This window comes from Temnothorax longispinosus, chromosome 3 (assembly GCF_030848805.1).
Source record: "Temnothorax longispinosus isolate EJ_2023e chromosome 3, Tlon_JGU_v1, whole genome shotgun sequence".
Classification (NCBI taxonomy): Eukaryota; Metazoa; Arthropoda; class Insecta; order Hymenoptera; family Formicidae; genus Temnothorax; species Temnothorax longispinosus.
Genome location: NC_092360.1, coordinates 3,244,085 through 3,266,960, shown reverse-complemented (window position 1 = coordinate 3,266,960; position 22,876 = coordinate 3,244,085). Strand labels below are relative to the sequence as shown.

General features: G+C 31.2%; 1 protein-coding gene across 3 annotated transcripts; it reads left to right on the top strand.

Moving 5' to 3' along the window:
* Positions 1–194: 194 nt before the first annotated feature.
* On the top strand, positions 195–22,433 carry Dopecr (G-protein coupled receptor DopEcR). 3 transcript variants are annotated; one of them, XM_071772165.1, is made up of 8 exons: positions 195–557; positions 744–805; positions 880–929; positions 9,600–9,757; positions 10,007–10,231; positions 10,950–11,169; positions 13,640–14,069; positions 15,146–22,433. In XM_071772165.1, the coding sequence occupies exons 5-8, from the start codon at positions 10,120–10,122 to the stop codon at positions 15,323–15,325; spliced, it is 942 nt and encodes a 313-aa protein (XP_071628266.1). In that variant the 5' UTR covers positions 195–557; positions 744–805; positions 880–929; positions 9,600–9,757; positions 10,007–10,119; the 3' UTR covers positions 15,326–22,433. The 3 variants fall into 3 exon arrangements, with proteins under 3 accessions (XP_071628266.1, XP_071628265.1, XP_071628267.1); XM_071772164.1 differs by lacking the exons at positions 744–805; positions 880–929; XM_071772166.1 differs by lacking the exons at positions 195–557; positions 744–805; positions 880–929 and adding an exon at positions 8,676–8,815.
* The last annotated feature ends 443 nt before the right edge of the window (positions 22,434–22,876 follow it).

Sequence of the window (22,876 nt, the reverse complement as noted above, 5' to 3'; positions counted from 1 at the left end):
CGTGCAAGGGTGCAACGGCGAGGGTGCAAGCGGACTCGCCGCGCGCGACGACGACGTTCGCGCGGGGCATTGCGACGGCAGGGTCGCAGCCTCGAATGCGCCACGAAAATGCCCGGGTGGGAAAGGGTGGATCGGGGGCGGCGCGCAAGCGTCGTCGCCGTCGTATCGACGCTTCGACGCCCGGGCCGAGGGAGAGAAACGGATTTCTCTGCCAGTAGTGGTAGAAGTCCCTGTCGGGGTCGAGCGAGAGTGCGAACATGTGCGCGTGTGCATAAGCGGTGTGCTTTCGCGAATGCATCTCGAGTAACATCTCTGCGTAGCGCGAAAAGAAAATATGTGAGACATTGAGGCGACATCGTGTGATATAGGAAACAACGACGACGAAAACGTCGACGGACGTAGAGGACGACGCGTTATCAGCGTCTTGACTGTCGCCACTGATTTGGCCAGGGTTCGCGGAGAAAAGTGGCGCGAGAGGGTGGACGGGAGTGTATAGGAGATTGTGAGAGGCACCGGCGAGAGCTGCTGGTGCACACAATCAGGATGCGACCGAGGAGGTATGTGTGTGGCGTCGATCGAATCTGGTCAATGGTAACGGTGAATAGCGGCGTTGCAGATAAGCCGCTGAAATTTAGGATGCTGCTGGACCACTATGTCGTCTTTGCTTTACTCAATTATATTGGGATTCGAGATATTTTGATACGTGGTTATTGTGTCGTTTCAATTCGTTACTTTTTATTCAGATTCTCCTATCACCGCGCGCAACAGTTTCCAATTGATGATTCGGAAACTGCGAGTTAAAAAGGCAAGCTAGGGAATATTTAAAAATTTAGTTTCTGTATCTAATACCTCCCAGTAATCGAGTCCTTTGTATCTCAGCAACGAAGGGAAACCTTGCGCAATCATGTACGCAGTCGGTTGGAGCAAGCGTAGGTATTCCATTAATATTTCATGAAGATGATCATCTTAAGATGTGTGTAGAATGTGTAGACTTCTTGACGTTTTTGATGTTTTTCAGTCAGATCTTTCATTATGCGCTAATTCTCATATATCTTTCTCTTTCACCTTACGATCTCTAACTTTATCATGTTTCATTTTTTATTAATAATTTTGATTAATTAATATTATTTAACATTAAATTCGATATAATAAAACTAATAATAATTTTACATAACTGCGTATAACAATGTTAATTCAATGCTCTATTTGCGTTAGTCCAAATATAATGACTCTTAATTAAAATAATTTAAACTGATTAAATAAAATAAATCTCTGACACTTTTTTAACCACTATAAAATCGAAAAACATAAAATATCATGCAAAAATAGTCACTTATCAGCATATCGTTGAAACCATTTATTCGCAAAAGAATTTACTATCTTATATTTTCATTCTTTTTGTTTAGTTATTGCCAAATTGCTACAAAAGTTACTAATAAAATACACACAGAAGACATTAAAATTTCATGTTGCGAGTCAAGCACGCGGCTGTATCGCCCTGAAAATCTACGATGTGCATTGACTCGCGCGCGTCCGTCGCGCTCGTGGATCACCTCTTATCATGACACATGCGCATGGTTGGGCAAATATTCGGTTAACTAAACAAAAGGGAGTAGCTGCTTGGACATGGTTGTTCGTCACCGTGCATTCTGATATAAGAGCGTTCTCGCTCGGGCGATAATTGAAGAGCTCCGCCGGGAAAAGCGGTTGCTCCATGTTTTCTTTTTTGTCAGCCGCAATGAGACCATGTCGTTGATTGCCGTCGGATGAGAATAGATAAAAATAGCAGCGGTTCGAACCCGCGAGGCTGTGTTCGACTCAGCCCTTTCATCCTTCGTGTAATCTCCCGTACGGCTACATATTGGAAATTTAATTAAATTAGGAAATTAAACTAAAGATTAAATTTGAGATTCAATTGAATTAAGTTAACTGTATCAGATTCCAATCTTTGTTCATCAAGAGAAAGGTCTAAATTTTTTAACAGGTTATTATTGAATAATTTATAGATAATTTAGGAATTCTTTCAGAATCTTTGGATTTACTGGATCTGAGACCAGAATTTTTGTTGATCACGAACAAAATGATTGAAAACAATGATTTCTACGCCTCTTTTTTTCCTTATTTATCCGATTTATCGTGTTCTATATTTTATTGCATTACTCTGTTTATAAATTTCATGCTTAAAAATTATTTAAAAGTGGCAAAATTAAACAAACGTCATAAAAAAAATAATTAAAAATTGATGTGCATTTTATTTGATGTATTTAAACAGATACAAAATAAATCCTAAAAGAAAGTAAAACTGTTAAAATCTTTTCTAGCTTGAATATTCAATATCGTGATATTCAAAAAGGGAACTAATGGATATAATTATATACACTGTCTGTCTGGCTGTCGCAAGCTCGTACACTTGGCACGAGACACTGCCGTGTCTCTTGATACGGCGATTAAATATGATAAAATCTTGCTGATTATATCGAAGAACAATATAGATACAAAGATGAATTATGATTATTAACATAATAGGATGTCAATAATTTTGATAAAATATATCAAGATTATATTTTTAATTTTGAAATAGATAAATTAAATGTTGATTTTTGTGATATTTGTTAATATGGAATTAATATAGTATTTATAATCTTCTCAATCCTTTGCAGTCATATATATAATAGACACTTATAACTCTTTTTAAAATAAATTTCTTATTGAATTAGCTTTGTCTTGGCTATATTAATAGCATAATAAAAGTATTAATTTATTTATGACAAAAAATAAATTAACTAAAATTATAATACAGATAATTAATGCCAGAGTTTGTCACAGTGCTTCTTTATTTATATCACAAATTTAATTGCAACTAAATGCAGCACTAAAGGTTGAATAATCATTTCTGTCATCTTACAAAGATAATATTGATACTTTTCTACGAAAGAAAAGGACTATACACCGAAATAGTTCAAATCACCGTTTGACATTTCTCTTGCAATTTTCTGTTTTAAACGGCAAATATTACATATGTAAATTTGTCTTCAATTATGCCACGCAAAAACAACGTAGGCAGATACACATGTAATAATTTTGCCGTATATTCTGTGTCCTGAAATGACCGAGTGCTCTTTCAATTGCTTTGATCGTTTAATCAATCTGAAGTCAATTTTTCCATAACAAAAGAGTTAAGAAAGGTTATCGTTTATTATTATAAATTTTCCACTTTTATCATTACTTAAAAGCTTAATGATATCAGAGGTATGTTTAAATAAATTTTACTTAAAATTAACGAATAAATTGTTTTGTAATTTCTATTTGCGTTCCTAAAATTTTGATTATTAAAAGACTTTATGTTTAATTATAACTAAATCAAACAATATTGATCTTTTAATACTTTTATTAAAGTATCGTTGAAGAAAGTACATATTAGCCAGGGAATTAATAGTTAAGTAATATTTATGAGAAATATTGTAAAAATTCAAGAAGTTGTTAGCGGAATTGGAAAATAATTTAAAATCTATATAAAGCCAGTAACGTGTTTATTGGCGTATTGATTGATGTGTTTTTAGTCAACATATTCGAGATTCCGTTACTTTGTGCTATTAAATGGAAAACGTTTTTATTATAATAATAAATTAAAAATAAAATTACTATATTTTCTCATAGGGTAACTCGGGGGAATATGCCACACTTGACAAAAATTTGATTTTTTTTATTTTTCTTTTTTTTTAAGTATCTTTACATACTGATCTTCTTTTTCCTTCTTTTATCTATCATTTGTACATGATTTTAATAAAATACTTTGATTACTTACTATTAAAAAAAAAGAAATATAAAAGTGTTGCAAAATGACATATTACCCAACTATATGGGTAATATGCCATATAGTATAAAATAATATACTACATACAAATATACAGTAATTTAACTTCAAAAGTTACTTTATTCATAAAAACAGTACAAATAGTCTTTAAAATAAGTCTCTTAGTACAAATAGTTTTTAACATAAATAATAAAATTTTAAAATTAAATTGTAATAAAAATTATTTTAATATTGGATTGCAACAATTAAAATTAAAATGAAAAATAAATCTAAAAACTTTAAAACCTTAAACCTCTTACAAATTTTAAAACCTTATAAACCTTGAAATCTTAAAACTTCGTAAATTTTATAACGGACAGCTACACTTTTTTCAACTACATTTTTTTTCTTTTTTAGTCTTCCTCGTATACATTCGTATAGCATTATTGTTTAAAACATGTGTTTTAAAATGTGTAAAAAATGTGTCTTTATTACTTTCTTTGAATTTCAATAATATTATTAAAATAAAAACTATAATACTGCCAGGAAATAAACAAAACTTATGCAAAACGCCAGATATAGAACTATGAACAATTTCATGGTATTTACAAGAGCGTTTTTAGCTGCAGCTTTGTTAAACACAACGAGTGGCATATTCCCCACACTGGCATATTTCCCCGAGTTACCCTATAATAATACTAACATTATTAATAAGTAGATTAATTCTACAACTTTTTAATTTTTATTTTACGTTTTAATATTAAAATAATTTCTTTTTGCTAATGGAAGTTTATGTATTATATAAATATACAATAATAAATTATATTTGTATTATAAAAAGTCATTCTGCTATTAATTCCTAATGTTAAACAATAATTGACAAGTAACAACAATTAATATCAAATAAAAATAAGAAATTAATAAAACATGAATTTTATATTTTGCCAAAAGCAGAAAAAGAATGTAACAATTCATATAAGTGCAAAACGTAAGCTATCCTTTTTTTATTATAAAAACATGCAATCAAAATTATAGTTTTACATAAGACTCCACAGATTCTTGCTTTTTTTCTAATTCTTCTACGTACTCTATATTTTAATAAGCGTATTATTTTTGCGTCATAAAAATATTGTATTTTTGCAGTAGGGGAGACCGGGGCGAAGTCGTCACTATTTTTACGGTGTCGATTTTTAATAATAGAACAAATAATTTTAGTAAAATGTTGTATACCGTTGTAAAGAGTGAACCCTTGGTTACAAAATTTATATAAGAACATTTTTGGTCTACGTCGCTTTGTTCAACTGGTATAGAGTGAAAACAACAAAGATGCAAAAATTGAAATGTCAAAATTGCCGGGACGGAGTCGTCACTCCATTCTCGGACTGAATTTTAAATAAAAATTTATAATTCCGATCGTAAAAAATGATAGAATACATTTTATTAATTATTTTTTAATAGAAAAATGGAAATAATTAAAAACACGATGGCTGAAAATAATTACAAGCGCACACACTTATATGCCCTCTACGCTCGCACGTTTCTCGTCAGCTCTATTCTGTCATCTCTGAGCACACGCAGCACATATTATCCAAGTCGTCGCCGGAATCCGACCACTGCTGCTTCTTTAACCTTGATTTTCGCCGGAAGCCTCCATGATATGGCTTAGTGACGACTTCGCTCCTTACACAATAAGTTTCAAGTTTGGTCACTCATAAAATATTAGAAATCAATGAAAATAAAAAAACTTTACTGGATTTGTGTTTACAGCATTACTTTGAGATTCGGAGACACAATAATATTTAAGATATTACAAATTTTCGACGCGCAAAAAATTTTACTTTTGACCTCCGAAAACACGTTTGCCTCGATATAAGAATCACAATTGCATGTAACCTGATGTAACCTCACTAAACTCCGTTGGTCACGTGGGCACCATAAGCCGCGTTTACAGTATTAATGGCGAGTTCACGCAACATACAGATTTCGAGATAATTGCAATGACGACTCCGCCCGGTGACGACTTCGCCCCGATCTCCCCTACTGCAGGGCAGTATTGTACCTAATCTCATCTACATCTACAATAAGAATACATGAATAAGTGTAATATTAAAATATTGCTGTAAAAATTTAAAATAGAATATTACGAAAAATTCCAAAATTCCAGAAGAATTTTATTAATAATTCATATAAAATAAAGAAACATAATATATATGCGCAAGGAACTTTGCTCAAAATAGGCCATTGGCGCACAGTATTAAAAGATATTTCATTTTGTAAGTATTGTTGTGTACATTATTAGAAAAATAATTTTAGATTCTGGGACGGGGAGCGAAAGAAGTTATATTACCTGTTATCAGCCTTTATCTAATTCTGCTAATTCATCATTATTACCTTCATTGTCAGAACTATCAGAATGATATAAAAATATCTACAATATACTCTGATGACAACTTAATTCTTATCACGTTTGGGTGTTTGCCGTAGCCTAAATACTCACATCAATGTCATATAATGGGCAACACCCAACAATACAAGCTCCATTTTTGCAAGTGTAATACGTTTTTATAGAATTTAATCCTTTGCCATTTCATTCTATTAAAACATAAACATGAGATTTTGTTTTCTTTACGTGCCTTGATTGTATACCAAGGATTTAGCTGAACAAACAAATGTTGGTTACCGCCATCACCACAGAGAGATGCTCTGGGCGTAGGAAGGTGAGGGATATTATAATTTATTATTAGATAGAAAATTTAGTGTTATTATAATATTTAAGTTAATTAATGTATTTAGTATTCAGTGCTAATTATAGCTAATATTATATATGATATTATATATAATAATTAATAATGTGTGAAATTTACCTCTCATCAAAGTATCTTTCCCCCTGTTTTTGGGACTTTAGACTATGTTACTACTATTTTTACCAACCTCTAAAATGCTTATAGAAATGTGTGCCTAAAATCCAAAACTTCACCTATTTCATTATGAGTTCTGGGGCAGGAACGCACACACTTCTATATATTATACATTTGTAGAGAAGGTTGGTAAAAATAATAATAACATAGTCTCAAAAATAGAAGAAAAGATACTTTGGTGAGAGGTGAATTTCACATATTACCTATATAATATTAGCCAATTGGCATACTAAATACTAAATACATTAATTAACTTAAATACTATAATATCACTAATTTTCTATCAAATAATATATGTATATTATATATAATATCGCCCACTTCCTGCGCCCAGAACATCTCCTCGTGCTGATAGCGGTAACGAATATTTGTTTGTTTAGCTAAGTCCTTGGCATTACAATCAACATAGTCTATGTTCTTAATATATATATAATGCATAATATATATGTTGCACCACATTTTACATTATTTTTTAAATTGTACAACAAACGAAATCGCTTTCTCCGGCGCATTTTTGTGCGATCAATGTCACCGCCAGCGAATGAAAACTTCTGGTGATTTTTTCGCGTTCTAACAATCTCGTCGGTCAATATTTATCGTACTTTTTTATGTTTGGTAAAAAAAGAATAAAATGAGAAAATCGGAGAAAAGCGGAGTTACGCGCTATGTCAAAAATATCGACACCCAGTGGCAACGAGACGAAGGAATGGCGAGCGTAATTACTCAAGTCGTAAAATACCTGGGGCTTCATCAATCTGCTTTTTATGTAACAAAGTTTCGATCGTTGCGTGTCAGTGCTTATGACGTTTTATTTATAATTAAGCAATCGTTATATAAACGATAATTACGACATATATCGATCTTTGAGTTGATTACGTCGCTTTCACGTGGGCAAATGCCCACGCTTCGGTTAGAACTGCATCTGATTTTGAATTGTTGCTGGTTGCAAATCCACTGAAAGGCCAATCCGATAGCAAGCACGATGTAATGCCCAAGAAACGTCCAATCGAAAATTCAAACTTAATATTAAGTTTATCTTTGAACGAATAATATATTCTCGATACTTTTTATTTCACAAAAACAATTAATTAACTGAGAAATAATTGATACTAATATGTTGACTATAAAGTATTTTTTTAATTTGCGATTATATAATATTATACATTTGTAAGCAACATAAACGCTAAAGAAACTGAAGGAAAAAATTTTATAATTATTCAATTTTATCAAAGAAATTCTCATCATTCAAACACGAAGCTTTGATCTGTTTAGCAGACCTGGGACAATCCAAATAATTATATAATTTCCAAACAGTTATGCTCAAAATACAAAAATAAATGTTACGAATAAATTGTACGAATAAATTATTGGAATATTGAGTATTACAATTGTAATACAAGAACATTTATATAGAAATTATAATAAATTGATAGAACAAATATTTAATTATCATTCACACAAGTATAAATAATATTCTTTAGAGATATATATATATGTACAACTGAAAAGTAAAAAAAAAATCTTCTATCCTATTTTTTTAAACTTATATTAATCTTTAATTTTTTAAGCTTAAAAAATTCAATTTTTTTGGGTTATGTTTCATTAACACTTTAATGCTAAACAGAATCATGCAATTAATTATCATACATAATCGACGCATTAAAAAAATACCTTTAAATAATTGCATAAAGCGCGATGTTCTTCCAGATGACGGTGCAACGTCAAGTGTCTCGATTGCCTTAGGTTTTATTAGATATACGCCATTATTGCATATTGCTTTTACTTTGTGTCATCAACGGTGCCAATGTGACAATGTATCACCTTGTTGTGCATAAAATGTGAAAGTTTCCACTTTAATTCGGGAAACGCGACAGACGGCACGATGCCACACGATACACTCCTCCATTCAGAATCGACTCAGCTAAATTATGAATGGCGGTCGATACTTAGGGAAGGAAACTGTCATGCGGATAGTCTGCGGGGTGTTCCCACCAGGGAAGAATTACGTGGCTTTCGCGGGAAAATAAAAAGGAAGAAAAGTCTCTGGCGGCGGCGTGTGTTATCGACACGAACGATCCAGAAACTTGTCCAATACGCTCGTACTGTACGTTATCTAACAGATCTATCCTTCGGAATGCAATTTTCCTATGTAACTCTCTCTCTCTCTCTCTCTCTTCCCCCGCTCTCCATTCCTAAAACGGAATTAGACTAACACATTGATCTCAAACTTGAAGATAAATGGCACGCGTGACGGTCTTAATTTAGAAATTCTCATTATTCTCCACAAACAATATTTGCATATTGTTGCATATTGTTGCTAAAGATAAGTCAAAGGAATTTTTTTCGAATAATTCAATTATTTCTGCTATAAAAAATTTTTTTTTATGTCAAAACTAAATATCCGTTAATAATCATTGTATAATATTCATATCATAAAGCATTGGATTATGTTAATCCAAAAGACTATCAAAGAAATCTTAATGGCTACATTTGATAACTATAATATAACGGTAAATGATATCATTTTATATTCTAGATATCTTTATTATAAAATAGACTATTTAATCAAATACATTTTTGCAGTTGTAAATATTTATCCTGTATAATTATTATGATTTTTATGTGTTTTAAAATTTATATATTTATCAACTCGGTCAATATGTATTTTTAGATTATTGTACTAATTTTTTTCTGTCACGCCAATTTACATGTGTATGTGTAATAAATCAAGTGTTAAATTATTTTATTTTAAAACTGTTTCTGCGAAAAATGCAATTATTTTACTCACAAGTCATATACAATAAAATTTACAAGAAATGATTAATAAATAATAAATAAGATTCATAATCGCAACATGCACATACAAATTAATTCTTTCGAATTTACAGTGATACGGTTACATCGATTGTATATCAAGATCCTCGAAGACATAACTTCAGTATCGAGGACTCATTTGCCTAAGGATTTTAAACACGTTCCTTTCCAAGGGTGTGGAGTAGCCTTAGAAACATACGTAACCAAGAAGACAACCGTGCGGAAGCCGAAGGTACACTGAGAAAAAAATGTTCTAGCAGTTTAGTAAACATTAGTTCGTATACAACATTAGTTTGCATACAACTGTAACACCATTTATTAAAATGAACAAAATTTTCCTTTTTATTAATATATTATTTTCTCAGTGAATACACATGTACTAATATAAAAAGGAAAATTTTCTTTATTTTAGTAAATGGGGTCACAGTTTTGTATGCAAACTAATATTTATTATATAAAATACAGAACATTTTTTTCTCAGTGTACAAGCTTCTGGGAAGGTCCAGTACCTGATAGCCGAAAGATCGCGAAAAGCGTGAAGGGTAAAAGCATCTAAGGGCGGGTGGGGGGGATGCAGCTCGAAAGGGTGGCGGCATGGAGGAGCACTCGTTGGAGGCTCTCATGCAGGCGAGCCTTATCTTCGTGGTCGCCGTCGCTATCATCGTCTCGAATCTTCTTATCATCATCACCTACCTCAACTTCCGCGGTAAGACGGAATTCCTTGCATTCGCAAAAATTGCACACTTCAAAATTATATAATGTCAATTTCAGTTGTCTATTTTAATTATGGTACTTATTGCTAGATGAGCATGCATTCAGTATTCCAGCGTATGCTCCCGTTTTTCTTTGCGTATAAGGCAAGAACTTCTTTATTTGAAAATTATAAGCTGTATAACTTTATCGTTAATAAAACAAACGGACTTGTACGTTAATTGTCCATTTTCGCAATTTGACAAATTTGCAATCTTTCTATTCCTGGATCTTATGTTTCCTCTCTACTTCCATTCTTATTATAATTTTGATTTGTGTGATGTGAACTGCAACATTCTCCTAACGGTAAATCTTTGAAAATATCAAATTCTGGATATATTTATATTTTTAACATATTTACATTTTTAAATTTAAAATATATTATTTTGTTAATTCCAAATAATAATATAAGAATTTACAGGTTAGAAATTTTTTATACTTTAGATGTTAAATATTCGAATTAAATTTCAAATTTTCAAAATTTCGAAATTTAAAGATGTTTCTCTTTGAGAATTCTTAAAATTAATCTTACAATTAGATTAATAATACTATTGATCTATATAATCCAATATAAAAAGAGAAATAAATATAACAAACTTGTGCCAATGAACGAATAGGTATATAACAATAATATAGTCACGTATTTTATTAAAAATATTATTTTATTTATATAGGTCCCTCCGAGGTGATAAACTACTACTTGCTGTCACTCGCCTCGGCAGATCTTCTTTGTGGTGTGTTAGTGGTTCCGCTCTCGGTGTATCCAGCGTTGGTTCGAAGATGGGTCTACGGAGACATCGTGTGCCGACTCGTCGGTTACTTGGAAGTCACACTTTGGGCGGTATCAGTATATACCTTCATGTGGATCTCCGTCGATCGCTATCTTGCTATCAGGTACATGATAATTAAATCTAATTACAAATAGATATATTACAATTAGGTATACTCCATGACAATAGCAACACATAGCTGTCTATTTTGTATTAACACAATGCGTTAATACTCTATTAAGAAATCTTATTGCTTCCTCATAGAGGAAGCTTTGTTTTCGTAAACCTCGTATATGAACCTTTAATTGTGTATAAAACTAGGTCTAATAAACGAAATCTTAAAGAATTATATATATATAAAATAAGGGTAGAGAAAAGACCGAAGAAAAAATTGTTTTTTTAGTTTTTTATACCAATGTGTTCTGAATGTTCTAAAACGTCAGAAAATCGCCTTAAAAAATGTCCGTATGTGTGTATGTGTGTACACATTTATCTATAACTCAAGAACTAATCAACCAAATGTTAAAGAATTATAGGGTAACTCCGGTATATACGCCGCAGCTAAGGGAAACTTAATTTGTCGAGTACTATTTACTATGTTTAAGGCAAATGAATTATATCAATAAAAACTTTATACTGTCTACTACTTAAAAAAAAAATAGAAATATGAAATATTCATTCTTTGTATTTAATAAAAAAAAACTATTAGAAACCCTTGCATATTTGCCATATATATCCCAGAGGGGTGGGATATATGACATTTCATGGATGAAATATACGCCTTATGAAAAATTACAAATAATGTTTATAAATAAGGCAATAAAATGTCACAATAAGTTACAAAATGTGTGTAAAAAGTATATTAAGGGCTACTTCGATCAAGCTCCGATTAACTTAATCGTTGATTAGTCCATTGGAAATGACCAATCGCATTTGCTCATGAAGCAGATTGACAAATGACTAATCAACGATTAAGTTAATCGGAGCTTGGTCGAAGTGGCCCTAAGATGTAAGAATGATAAACAAATTATAAAACTAAAAAATTTAAAAAAAAATAGAAGAGCGATAGATGCATTAAAGATTATTGTTATATGATCCAAAAAAATAAGAAAAAAGAACACATAGGAGATTTCAAGTTTTACAAAGTGTCTGTACTATGGGATAAATCCCGCATGCTAAAAATGCCGTATATCCTAAACAGGAGGGATATACAAGACATCAAACTAAACAAAAAGTACAAGAGCTATGCATTTGTATTTTGCTATATTCCATCATTTACTATCCCTCTACACTTATGTATCATGAAATAACCATTAAACCTTTTACATTCCCTACAGTAATCATTTTACGTAGTCGTAATATATGATCGCGCTATTTACTACGGTGAGAAATCGGTTCAACTCACGACGGTTTCGTTAATATTAACAATAAAGAACTGAAATTACAATACAATGCTAATATGGCATAAAGGCACATAACAGTGTGATTGCGAGTAAGTACCTTTACTCCTTCTATTTTTTCTTATTTCTGCGGCGTAAATACCGGAGTTACCCTATATAAAATAGGGGTAGAAGAGACTAAAGAATATAATAGAATTCCAATAGAAAAATTGCTAATAATAAAGGGGTTACCGATTTTTGTCTAAAAAAAATCTATGTGATTGCTCTAATTTCCAAATTTTGAGATATCGAGTTCAATTTTTTTTATGGAATATATATTTTTTATTAGAGTATTATATTAAAGGTAAGTTGGTATTGAATGTAGTAAGAATCGGAGAAGGAATTGCCGATTTCTGCTTAAAAAGTGTATAAGAAGCACATATGTAATTTTATATAATATGGTATTTTTTTTATAAAATTGTTAATTTTTTAAGAAATGTCCGTTGCTCTAACTGCCGCCAATTTTGAGACATTAGGCTATTTATAATTTTATTATATTCTTCAGTTTTTTCTACCCCTATTTTATATGTATGATTCTTTAAGATTTGGTTGATTAGACCCAGCTTTTTACGCGATCAAAGGTCCATATGCAAAGTCCATATAATATGTACCATGTAGCCTGAAGTCCCAAAGTCAACATCGAGTTGACATTGCGTCAATTGTAAAACCCCACTTGTGCTACTAAACTTTGACCCTCTATCAATTCATAAAAAGGTTCAATTTAAAATTAAAAAAGTGTGCAAATTAGAAACTTGCTTCCTCATCATTACAGATCGCTATCATTGCTTCTATTTTATTTCGCTTATAAAGCTTCCTCTATGAGGAAGCCAAGCTAATAAATTACTAATAATTATGCATTAAATAAAATACAAGCTTCCTCATAAGAGGAGCTTTGTGAGCGAAATAAAATAGGAACAATGATAATGATCTGTAATGATGAGGAAACAATGTGCAAGTTTCTAATTTGCACACTTTTTTATATTATTCATTTTATTTTACTACATATTATAAATACCTTTGCTATTATGTTAGACACAAATTGTATATTATTATTTTTTAATTGTAGCAGTCCTCTTTTGCAACGACACATCTGAGACTCCTGCAAGATTTTCCTGAAGGCGTATAATATCAGGTTCTAATTTATGACTTTTGCAGGAAACCATTGAGATACGAGACAGTACAGACGAAAACCCGATGTCAATGTTGGATGGTCTTCACGTGGATCAGCGTGGCGATGATGTGCTGCCCGCCCTTGCTCGGTTTCAACAAGCCGATCTTCGACCGCGAGGCCTTCATCTGTATGCTCGACTGGGGCAACATGGCCGCATATACCATCACCCTGTCCATCCTCGTGTTGGGACCGTCAGTCATCACCATCGTCTACACGTACTCCTACATATTCTCCACGATGAGGCGACTAAAGTCCGGCGCTCTAGTCCACGACAAGGAGTACGCTACCGCGTTATCCGAAAATCTGAGCAACCCGAGTCATATTATGTCCTTCGTCCTAGTGATGACTTTCTGGATATCATGGGCACCATTTGCCGGGTTAAGGATATACGCGGTCGTTAATGGACCTCCTCAGGTAATAATTCTTGCGATTGATTAATATTGATGAATTAATATTTGAAAAAGCAATTTTATCTTATAAGACATAAGACACGCGTGAATCTTAATATATACTAATATCTTTAGATTATATACTAATTAAGTATCCAATATAGTTGATTCATGTATATTTAATAAATAGTATTAAATAACGTTCCCGTAAGTAAATTTAATGTTTTACAAAGTAATAAGCTCAGAATCAATAGGAAAACAAAAATCATCTAATATAATGTTAAGCGCAATTTAAACAAAAAACAATCTGGATTTACGTTTGATTAACTTCTTCTGATTAAGTACAATTAAGTACCTACAAAATTAAGTGATTAATATAATAACCACTTCCAACTTGATGCAAAGAATATTACAATTTATAAACTCTTATTTTGCTGATAAGGTAGCATGTTTCTAATTCTTATAAAAGTTACTTTTCTGAAAACGCTGGTATTAGGATGACTGTAATGACACTCGCTTGACATTAATGTAATTTAAAAATAACTAAACTTTGTGAAAAAAGGCATTGAAAATGAGACGATTAAAAATGTAGGTCGACATTTGTAAAGCAAAGTAGGTTAATAGAGAAAATGCTCGCTAGCGTAAGCATAAGCGTAAGAAGTTCGCATGCAAGGGTATGCTTCGTGTGACATTTCTATAAAAAAAGAAAGTACAAAATACGAAATACTTCTCTAATAATTACTTGTGCATAATATTTTTTGTTTTTTTTTTAATATAGAAATAAACTTTATTTTTCTCTAATTGTTTAGATTTTTATTAATAGACGTCAATTTGCATTATTGCAAGGAATTTATTACTTTTTGCGCTTCTATGTGCGTACTACCAATCACTAAAAGTTAACATTATCTATTTAGCATTACAATTGGCCTCAAAAGCGTGTGACAAAATGCAAAAAAAAAACAGTCAAGATTTTAACTCTAAATTGAAAGAAAAAATAAACGGAGAAATTAATAAAAAAGTAAATCCTGATAGATTATGACAGTTATATCTTAAATATCTATTAAAATATCTCTAATCTGATCCTATCTTACTGAATCGTAGGTGCCGTTTTTAAACTTTGCCGTGGTGTGGCTGGGAGTCACAAACAGCTTTTGGAAAGCGGTTGTGCTCAGTACACTAAGCCCCCAGTTCCGGTTGGCCGTGCGAGTGCTCTGTCTCACCATATGCTGTCGGCACAGGCGACTTCCGCCGGAACTTCTCGGCCTCGACGACGACGATTAACGTCACATCGATCACTCGCGTCTACGAGCAGCAACGGTTCTGTTGCGTTCTGTTCTGTTTGCGACGCATTCTTAAGAAGTCGCTTTCACCTTTCTTTAAGGATCGTCCTCGCATCTTGGCACCACTCGCAAGATGGTTCCTTAAAACTTCGCGCTCTAAATGAAAGGAATGAATAAAAGTCGCGAATAAAGAACTCATTATGTATCGGTACTGGCTTTTAATTTAATTAAAATAAATAATAAATAGAAATAAAAAATACATTTAATAAAAATTAATAACATAAATATTATATGGGATATCAAGAAAAAAAATTTGAAATATAAAAGCAGTTTGTAAGCGCAGAAATGAAATTTTTTGGATTTTTAAGCGGGTAAAAAAATATTAAGTTCTAAATTTTGTTTTAATCATGAAAAATTAATATTTTTTTAAAGAAAGAAATCTGTATCTGTATGGTATCTGCATTCTAATTGTATTCACATATAATTGTATAAACAAAAATTTATATATGTCATATATTTCCCGAAGAGAATGTTTCTGTAAAAAAAATGTTAAATTTTATCCGCTTATGAAAAATTTATAAAACGTTGAGAAAAATCTAAGGTACAAAGAGCCCAAATTTTGAAAAAAAATAAAAAAAAAGATTTGGAAAGTTTATTAATAACTTGCACTATATCTTGCTCATTGCAATGCTCATAGAAGTAATACCACAAAAGTAGTTAAACGTTCTTTACTAAAATTATTACATTACATTAAGTCGAGTATCTCAGATAATATAGACAGCTTAAATATTATCTAGATTGAACTTTATAATCTAAATAATCAAAATTACAATCAATATTTAGCTTCCCCAATTTTTGAAATAAAAATCAACATCACGACCATTTATACGAAATAATAATAATAATAATAATAATAACGCGAAGTAGTGAAAAAATGCGAGTGGTGCAACGAGCTTTGCGAAATTTTTTGCCGGCGGAATTCAGCGACTTCGCCGACGCGCGTCCATTTCTCTAAAAATAATCTTGCTTCGCTCAAACACGCTAAAGTCCGTTAATTAAAATCCCGTTAATCGGGATGAGTTTCTGCGCTGTATACGAAGATAAAACGGAGAATCGTTTTACGATATTTGAAACTAATCGTCGCCTAGTTTACGTCGTAAGATCACGCTCAATAAATGTCGTAGCAAACTATGCGAAAATCGTGAGTTTTACTAATGATTGTTGCGCAAGCAGATCCAATTATAAAATTGATCCATTAAACTAATCGACGCCGGAACATATGCGGGGAGAGAAATAGTCAATTAACGGAGATGCCTCTAAGTATAAATGTGACGCGTCGTCGGCGACGAGTTTTGCGTCGTCGAAGTGTCGTCGTGCCCGTAGAACACCCTCGATGAAAGATAAAATCGAGTGCCGAGCGTGCAAACGTTACGCTTTTTTGATGCGCTTCCTAGGCGCCGGCTTTCTATACGCTCTTTCTCTTTCTCGTCGAGAAGCTGCAAAATAATCTGAAATCAAGGCGTCTGAGCGTCTTAATGTCGATTAATTCGCTTGTCTCTTTTATTATTGTTAGTATACTTTGAGTACACTAACAAATATAGTCGTAAATTGTAGCAAAATTATTAAAATGGTATAGTTTATACGGCTACTTGACTTATGGATATTTAAAAATATTAACAGCATGCTCGTAAAAGGGATAAGCCGGCGACTGTGAGTTTGTAAACTAATGCGAATAAAAAGTTGGCGAATTGCGCGTAAAATTCTCTTATATAGCTTGATAACTTCTATGATAAATATGAATCTCGAATAATTTTTTCCACTTATCGAGATTCGCTTTCGTTAACATGCTAGCGAGAATTGATTGCTTAATTATTCGAATAAAATAGGTTTTTCGACAAGAAAGAAAAGGTGCTTCTCTCTTCAGAAATCTAGCTGGGCTCTCATTGGCTTTCTTGACGCAAACTGCATTAACGAAATACCCTCGCCATGGAAATCAAAATATCGTCGTTTTAATCTAATTCTTAATTTAGATCACGCGCTAGTTTTACGGGCATTCTAACTCGGCGCCCGCTGTAAGCTTTATTACTAATCTTGTACTAAATGATATACATATACGAAATCGGTTAATGGCAACTTTTTTGCATGAGAGCGTAAACTATTGCGTCCAATTTTCGCACGTCTACGTGAACCATGACAACTCGAGACGCAATTTCGAATGTGTTTTGAACATGTGTTATGTACAAGCCAACTAAAGTTGAAACAGGGATCGATATTTTGGAAGAAGGCAGATAAAAAGAAAATATATGTTGATCGTATAGAAAAACTCGGTTTTGGAAAATACTTCTGTGAAAAAGAAAAAACTTTTCGACTGCTTAAATTTAGGCGTAGCGCAATCAACGAGTGCGAATGCAAGACACAGACCATTGGTTTCATTTATCTCTAGATTAACCACCCTTCATCATCCATGTGGGGCTTAAAGCCCTATATGGATGACGGAACGTTAAAAACATGAAAATATATAAAAATATAAACATTTATTTAAAATTGTGGAATCTATTTATATACGACTCTGACAAAAAAACTAACAAAAAGAAACGCAGTATCTGATCATTTTTGCAGTAAAAAATGTAAATGTATATTATACATTGTATAACTGACACCAAAATCAGAGAAAGAATTTTGTTTAATATTTGTTAAAAATAATTAATTGTATTACTTATTAAACTAAACTGATAGACATATAACGATTAAGAAATAGAAAGTTTATCATCTGACATTTGAATAAAATATCTGTCTGTGTTTTGTAAGAAATTATATATTCCAATACAAGAAGAATTAGCGAACGTGAACAGATTTGTGACGCCTATTAATAATAGCATGGAATGCTAGAATTAGGCGTTGCCACGTAATATCGCTAAAATGAAAAGCGGACAATGAAATTTGCCAAAGTTTCTTCGTGGTGCTCCTGAATAGTGCTCGCGTGGATGTATGGGCGTGCCCTAATGTTTTCGACAAATATTAATTCTGTAAATGAAAATCTATATGCAAATCGGTGTCTAGAAAGTCTCAGCTTCTTTTTTTTACTATAGACTCTAATACACACATTTCATTCAAGTATAACTTTTCTCTAAGAAATTAATCCGATAGGAGTGTTTAATTGCTGTTTAATTCATGACATTTAAAGCGTTGAAAAAGCACAAAAGTGTTTTTCTGTCGAATGAAGAAAAATAGTCCGAAACATCTGCTCGTTATTTTAAATACTAAAGATACTTAAGCTTTTTAGCTTGAGTGCTTATAATGGTAAAGCAATTTAAACATAAAAAATTACTTTTACCGTATATAAAATAATTTTTTTGTATAAGTAATTTGCATTTATTAGATATATATGTAATTTTAAGCAAATCACAGATAATAAGATTCAAGTGTTATTTTAACAGATTATTTATTTTAATATTTTTCTCAATCTATCTAGTCCTCACAATTACAGTTTTTTTTGTAACAAAATACATTTAAAAATTAATTTACAAATTTTAAATTTTCAGGATAATTTTATCGAAAAAACGAAACGATTGGTTATTAAATAATTTATTTAATAAATCAAATAACAAGAAGATGTAAAGGACGCTTTATGGTATCATGATGTCTTAATTGTACAACGGAATCAAACAAAACTATTAACTATTTTCTAGTTCGAGTGTTAGCTGTATAAATCGGCTGAATACCTGGCTAAAAAGTAACGCAGGTTCGACTACAATTTAAGGAAAATTTCGGGGAATGTTCAAAGAGATTTCAGATGTAAATAAGAGTATAAAATCGTATAAAGTATGTCAAGTTGTCGTATGTTTTCGTATATATTATTGGAAATTGTTATATAAGTTATTGCCAGTACAATGAGTAACGGCGATGTAATTACATAATGGAATACTTCGGCTCAACCGTGAAGACTTAATACCAAACAACCGCATTACTTATTGCGCTGATAATAATACAAATAAAAATGATAAAAGCAAACATAATTTGTGTTATTAACGTACACTTTTCCGGTCCCAAAAATGTTTCCCCAGAAAGATTCCATATGTTTTCGAACTGTGACAATTTTTGGCCAGATCGGCTATGACGCACTAACAGATTTTATTGCGTATATCTCTTCGTACGCATATAATTGCTCGTGATTCGGTTCTCTCGTCCAGATCCGAATATCAAAGCTTTACTCCTGTACTCTAACTTCACCGCTGCGCAGTGGTTCGAGTGGTTCGAGATTATCATGTAGCATTGAACAACTTCTCTTTCTCTCTTCAGATAGAATATATACATCGCTCTCTCTGCGTCTTTTATTTTAGAATCTACATTAACTCTAATATCACACTGGACTTTCACGGCCATTTAGATTTCAAAAATTTTTCAAATATTTGAAATATTCTAAAACTTTTAAAACATAGTTCAATATTAATTATATATTAATTAAATTTTTATTTAGCGTTTTGGATAAAAATGTCATTAAGATATTACAAAAAATTTATAATTTAAATAGTTTATATTAAATAATAACTTATATTTCACTTCAAACATAAAAGGCATTGGCATCAGATTTCCAGCACCTAAAAACCCGCATAAGACTTTTGCAAATAATTTAATAAGCGAGATAATTCTTTCATTATAAATTTATTTATAATGCAACAAATAATATTTATAAAAAGATTTTAAGTATCTAACAATTTTTATTTGAAATAAGACCATTTATAATAATTATTTCACGTAATTTCGTTGTGATCTTAGAGTTAAATATCTAATTAAATCAATAATTAAATAAAATTCACAGTTTATTTTTCTTTATATGGTTAACTGTTCGTGATTCTACTAAATTATATGCCATAAAAATAAATCTCGCGCCACTCTGCATACGTGGATTCGCCAAATTCGAGCAGTATTAAATTTCTCAGCAATTACGACATTCTAAATATGTGAAAGTCGCTCAAAAGAAAAGTGAAGAATGATTGCACGTGAGACAGTAAAATTTTAGAATTGAAAGAAAACAAGAACCGCTCGTCCAAGTGGATTTGATTGTTGGTGGTCGATATGGAAATGAGTTTGCCGATGATAGAAAAATAAATAAGTGACGAGAAAGACGCGAGGAAGAATGCAAAAGAAAATAATGAGCGAACAGAATTGGTCCCTGGCAGTTTCCCGGGCGGCCTCCATTATTAACGATTAATTACATTTTTGTACCTAGCTGTTAGTTTTTTGTACTAGTTTTGTAACGTACCTCATCACGAGCGCGCTGTTATTACATATTTTAACTGATTGTTCGCAGATTGGGTCGTGTTGATCGATCGCATGAATACGTTTGCGATCTTGACATCGCGATTGACAATTTTCGCGCAAAATCGAATTGTATGCTCGGTGTGGTAACCATAAAAGTCGCATTATAGAAATGCTTGATGTTTCATAGTCCTCTAAAAATCGTAGAAAATTTATATAATATAAAAATAAAAGGATATTAGTAAAATAGATATGCGTCGGAACGTTATGACTAAAAATATATGCACTTTTAATTACAATTTGTAATTTTTATTAAAACATAATATTTTTATTGTATATAAGAACAAAAAGAAAAAAGTATAATAACATAAAGATAATAAAATAAAAGTTTCTTGCAACTACATGATATATATATATATATATATATATATATATATATATTTAACAATAATTTTTTAAATATTTAATAGATATTGCGATTTGTGGAGGACTACAAAAAATTGTTGCGCCATTTTATTGTGTCAATTTCTTTACACAATTAAGCATAATATATAGATATATATTTTTATTGATTAACGAGACGTATCTATCGATGTTTGCAGTAAATTTATCCTAGTACTAAGTATTATGTTTTATCATTTTTATTTAAGATACGTACATCAGCGATTGAGATTACCACATTTAGTATATGAAGTAGAAAGTGACGTCTTGAGGAATTATTTACAGATCAGGAATGTTTCGCGGTTTCAATCAGCGTAAAATCAACACATGATGTAACGCAAGTTGCATTTTGCCGACTATATATGAGACGGTTTACAAACACCAGCACACACATAATTTTTATTTAATTCTTACATTTATACAAAATAATACAATTATGTATAATTATATGCGCGTGCGAATAGTTGTTGCATGATTATATCAATTATAAATCAATACTGAATAACTCAAAATTATCGCCAACTATAAACACTGCAAGACAATCTAACAATAAGAATAATAATAGTAATCAGCAATTTTCCATTGGCAATTGAAAATCATAATTTTGACAAATTAAATTTACAATAGATAACAATATGTTATTTTGTATTTAATTTCAAATTAATATTATTATATTTTTATGTATTATTATAAAATATTTAATATAGAAAGTTAAAATAGTTATAAAAAGTTGTAAAATTGAGTTTTTAAATAAATAAAAGTAATAATATATAACTGCAACATTCTATATATGTAACCGCAATATATCGATAAATATTAGACATATAAACATATGTTTTACACCGCCGTTATTACTTATGTTATAAATAAATAAGCTTTAAATTTTATAAGTAAAAGTTGTTATTATATAGTTATTGTCCAATCTAAAAACTTTACGATGTGGTTTGTAAATCGTTTTATTTACTCGATAAAATGTTAACTTGTACGTAGGCAATCAAAATAGATTTTTAATAATAAGTAACATTTTTTTAGGACGGACGTATTGTTAAAACAAAATTAGCGTTAATCAAATCCAATAAACATGCAGAATATTATCTCGATATGTCTCTTAAAATTAATTGATGGAACGATAGTATGATAATAACGCATCACATGCATCCGTCTTAAAAATACTAATTTGTAATAGAAATGAAGAAAATGTGCAAGAAGAAACGCCGTGAAAGCAATCCCGACTGGAGTGTAATGAGCGTACTAGATATGTCATGACGATAAAGTGATACGACTTTGATGATAATGGTACAATATTAACAATTATTGTCCTAGAAATTAGTCTAGTAAAAGATATTACAATAATAAACAAAGAGGGCGTAGATGCCGCATATTTCACTCGATATGGAACTCGATATAAATACGTCTTGTTTCTTCATAATTCCATCTCTTTGACCATCTTCCCTTTAATTTATTTGTATTTGTAAAAAATTAATTAAGTAGTCACATTATTATTTAAATGCATACATGGATATAAAGTTTGATTGATAGCATACGCTATATCATGAAATTATTTCATATTTTTTATATCAATTTCCAAGAAAATTTTACACAGATATTCTATCAACATCCTTTTTTGTAATTGTTAAATTGTAATTATTAAATTTATATTTAAAATGACCATAGAAAATTTTTATATTTTTGAAAAATTTTCCTCTCACATTATTTATCTCCTAAATTACACAAAGTTATTTATTTTGTTCCAAAAAAAGGTAAATTAGTAAACCAGTTACTATATTGCTTTTTATCATATAAATTTATCTTGATTTTATTTCAACACAACGCCGAATACAATGTATGCTCA

Bases quoted from the DNA above. Each gene is read 5' to 3' on its own strand.
- Dopecr (XM_071772164.1), top strand. From the start codon at position 10,120: ATGGAGGAGCACTCGTTGGAGGCTCTCATGCAGGCGAGCCTTATCTTC. The intron at 11,170-13,639 runs GTACATGATAAT...TGACTTTTGCAG, and splicing joins GATCGCTATCTTGCTATCAG to GAAACCATTGAGATACGAGA. The intron at 14,070-15,145 runs GTAATAATTCTT...ACTGAATCGTAG, and splicing joins TCGTTAATGGACCTCCTCAG to GTGCCGTTTTTAAACTTTGC.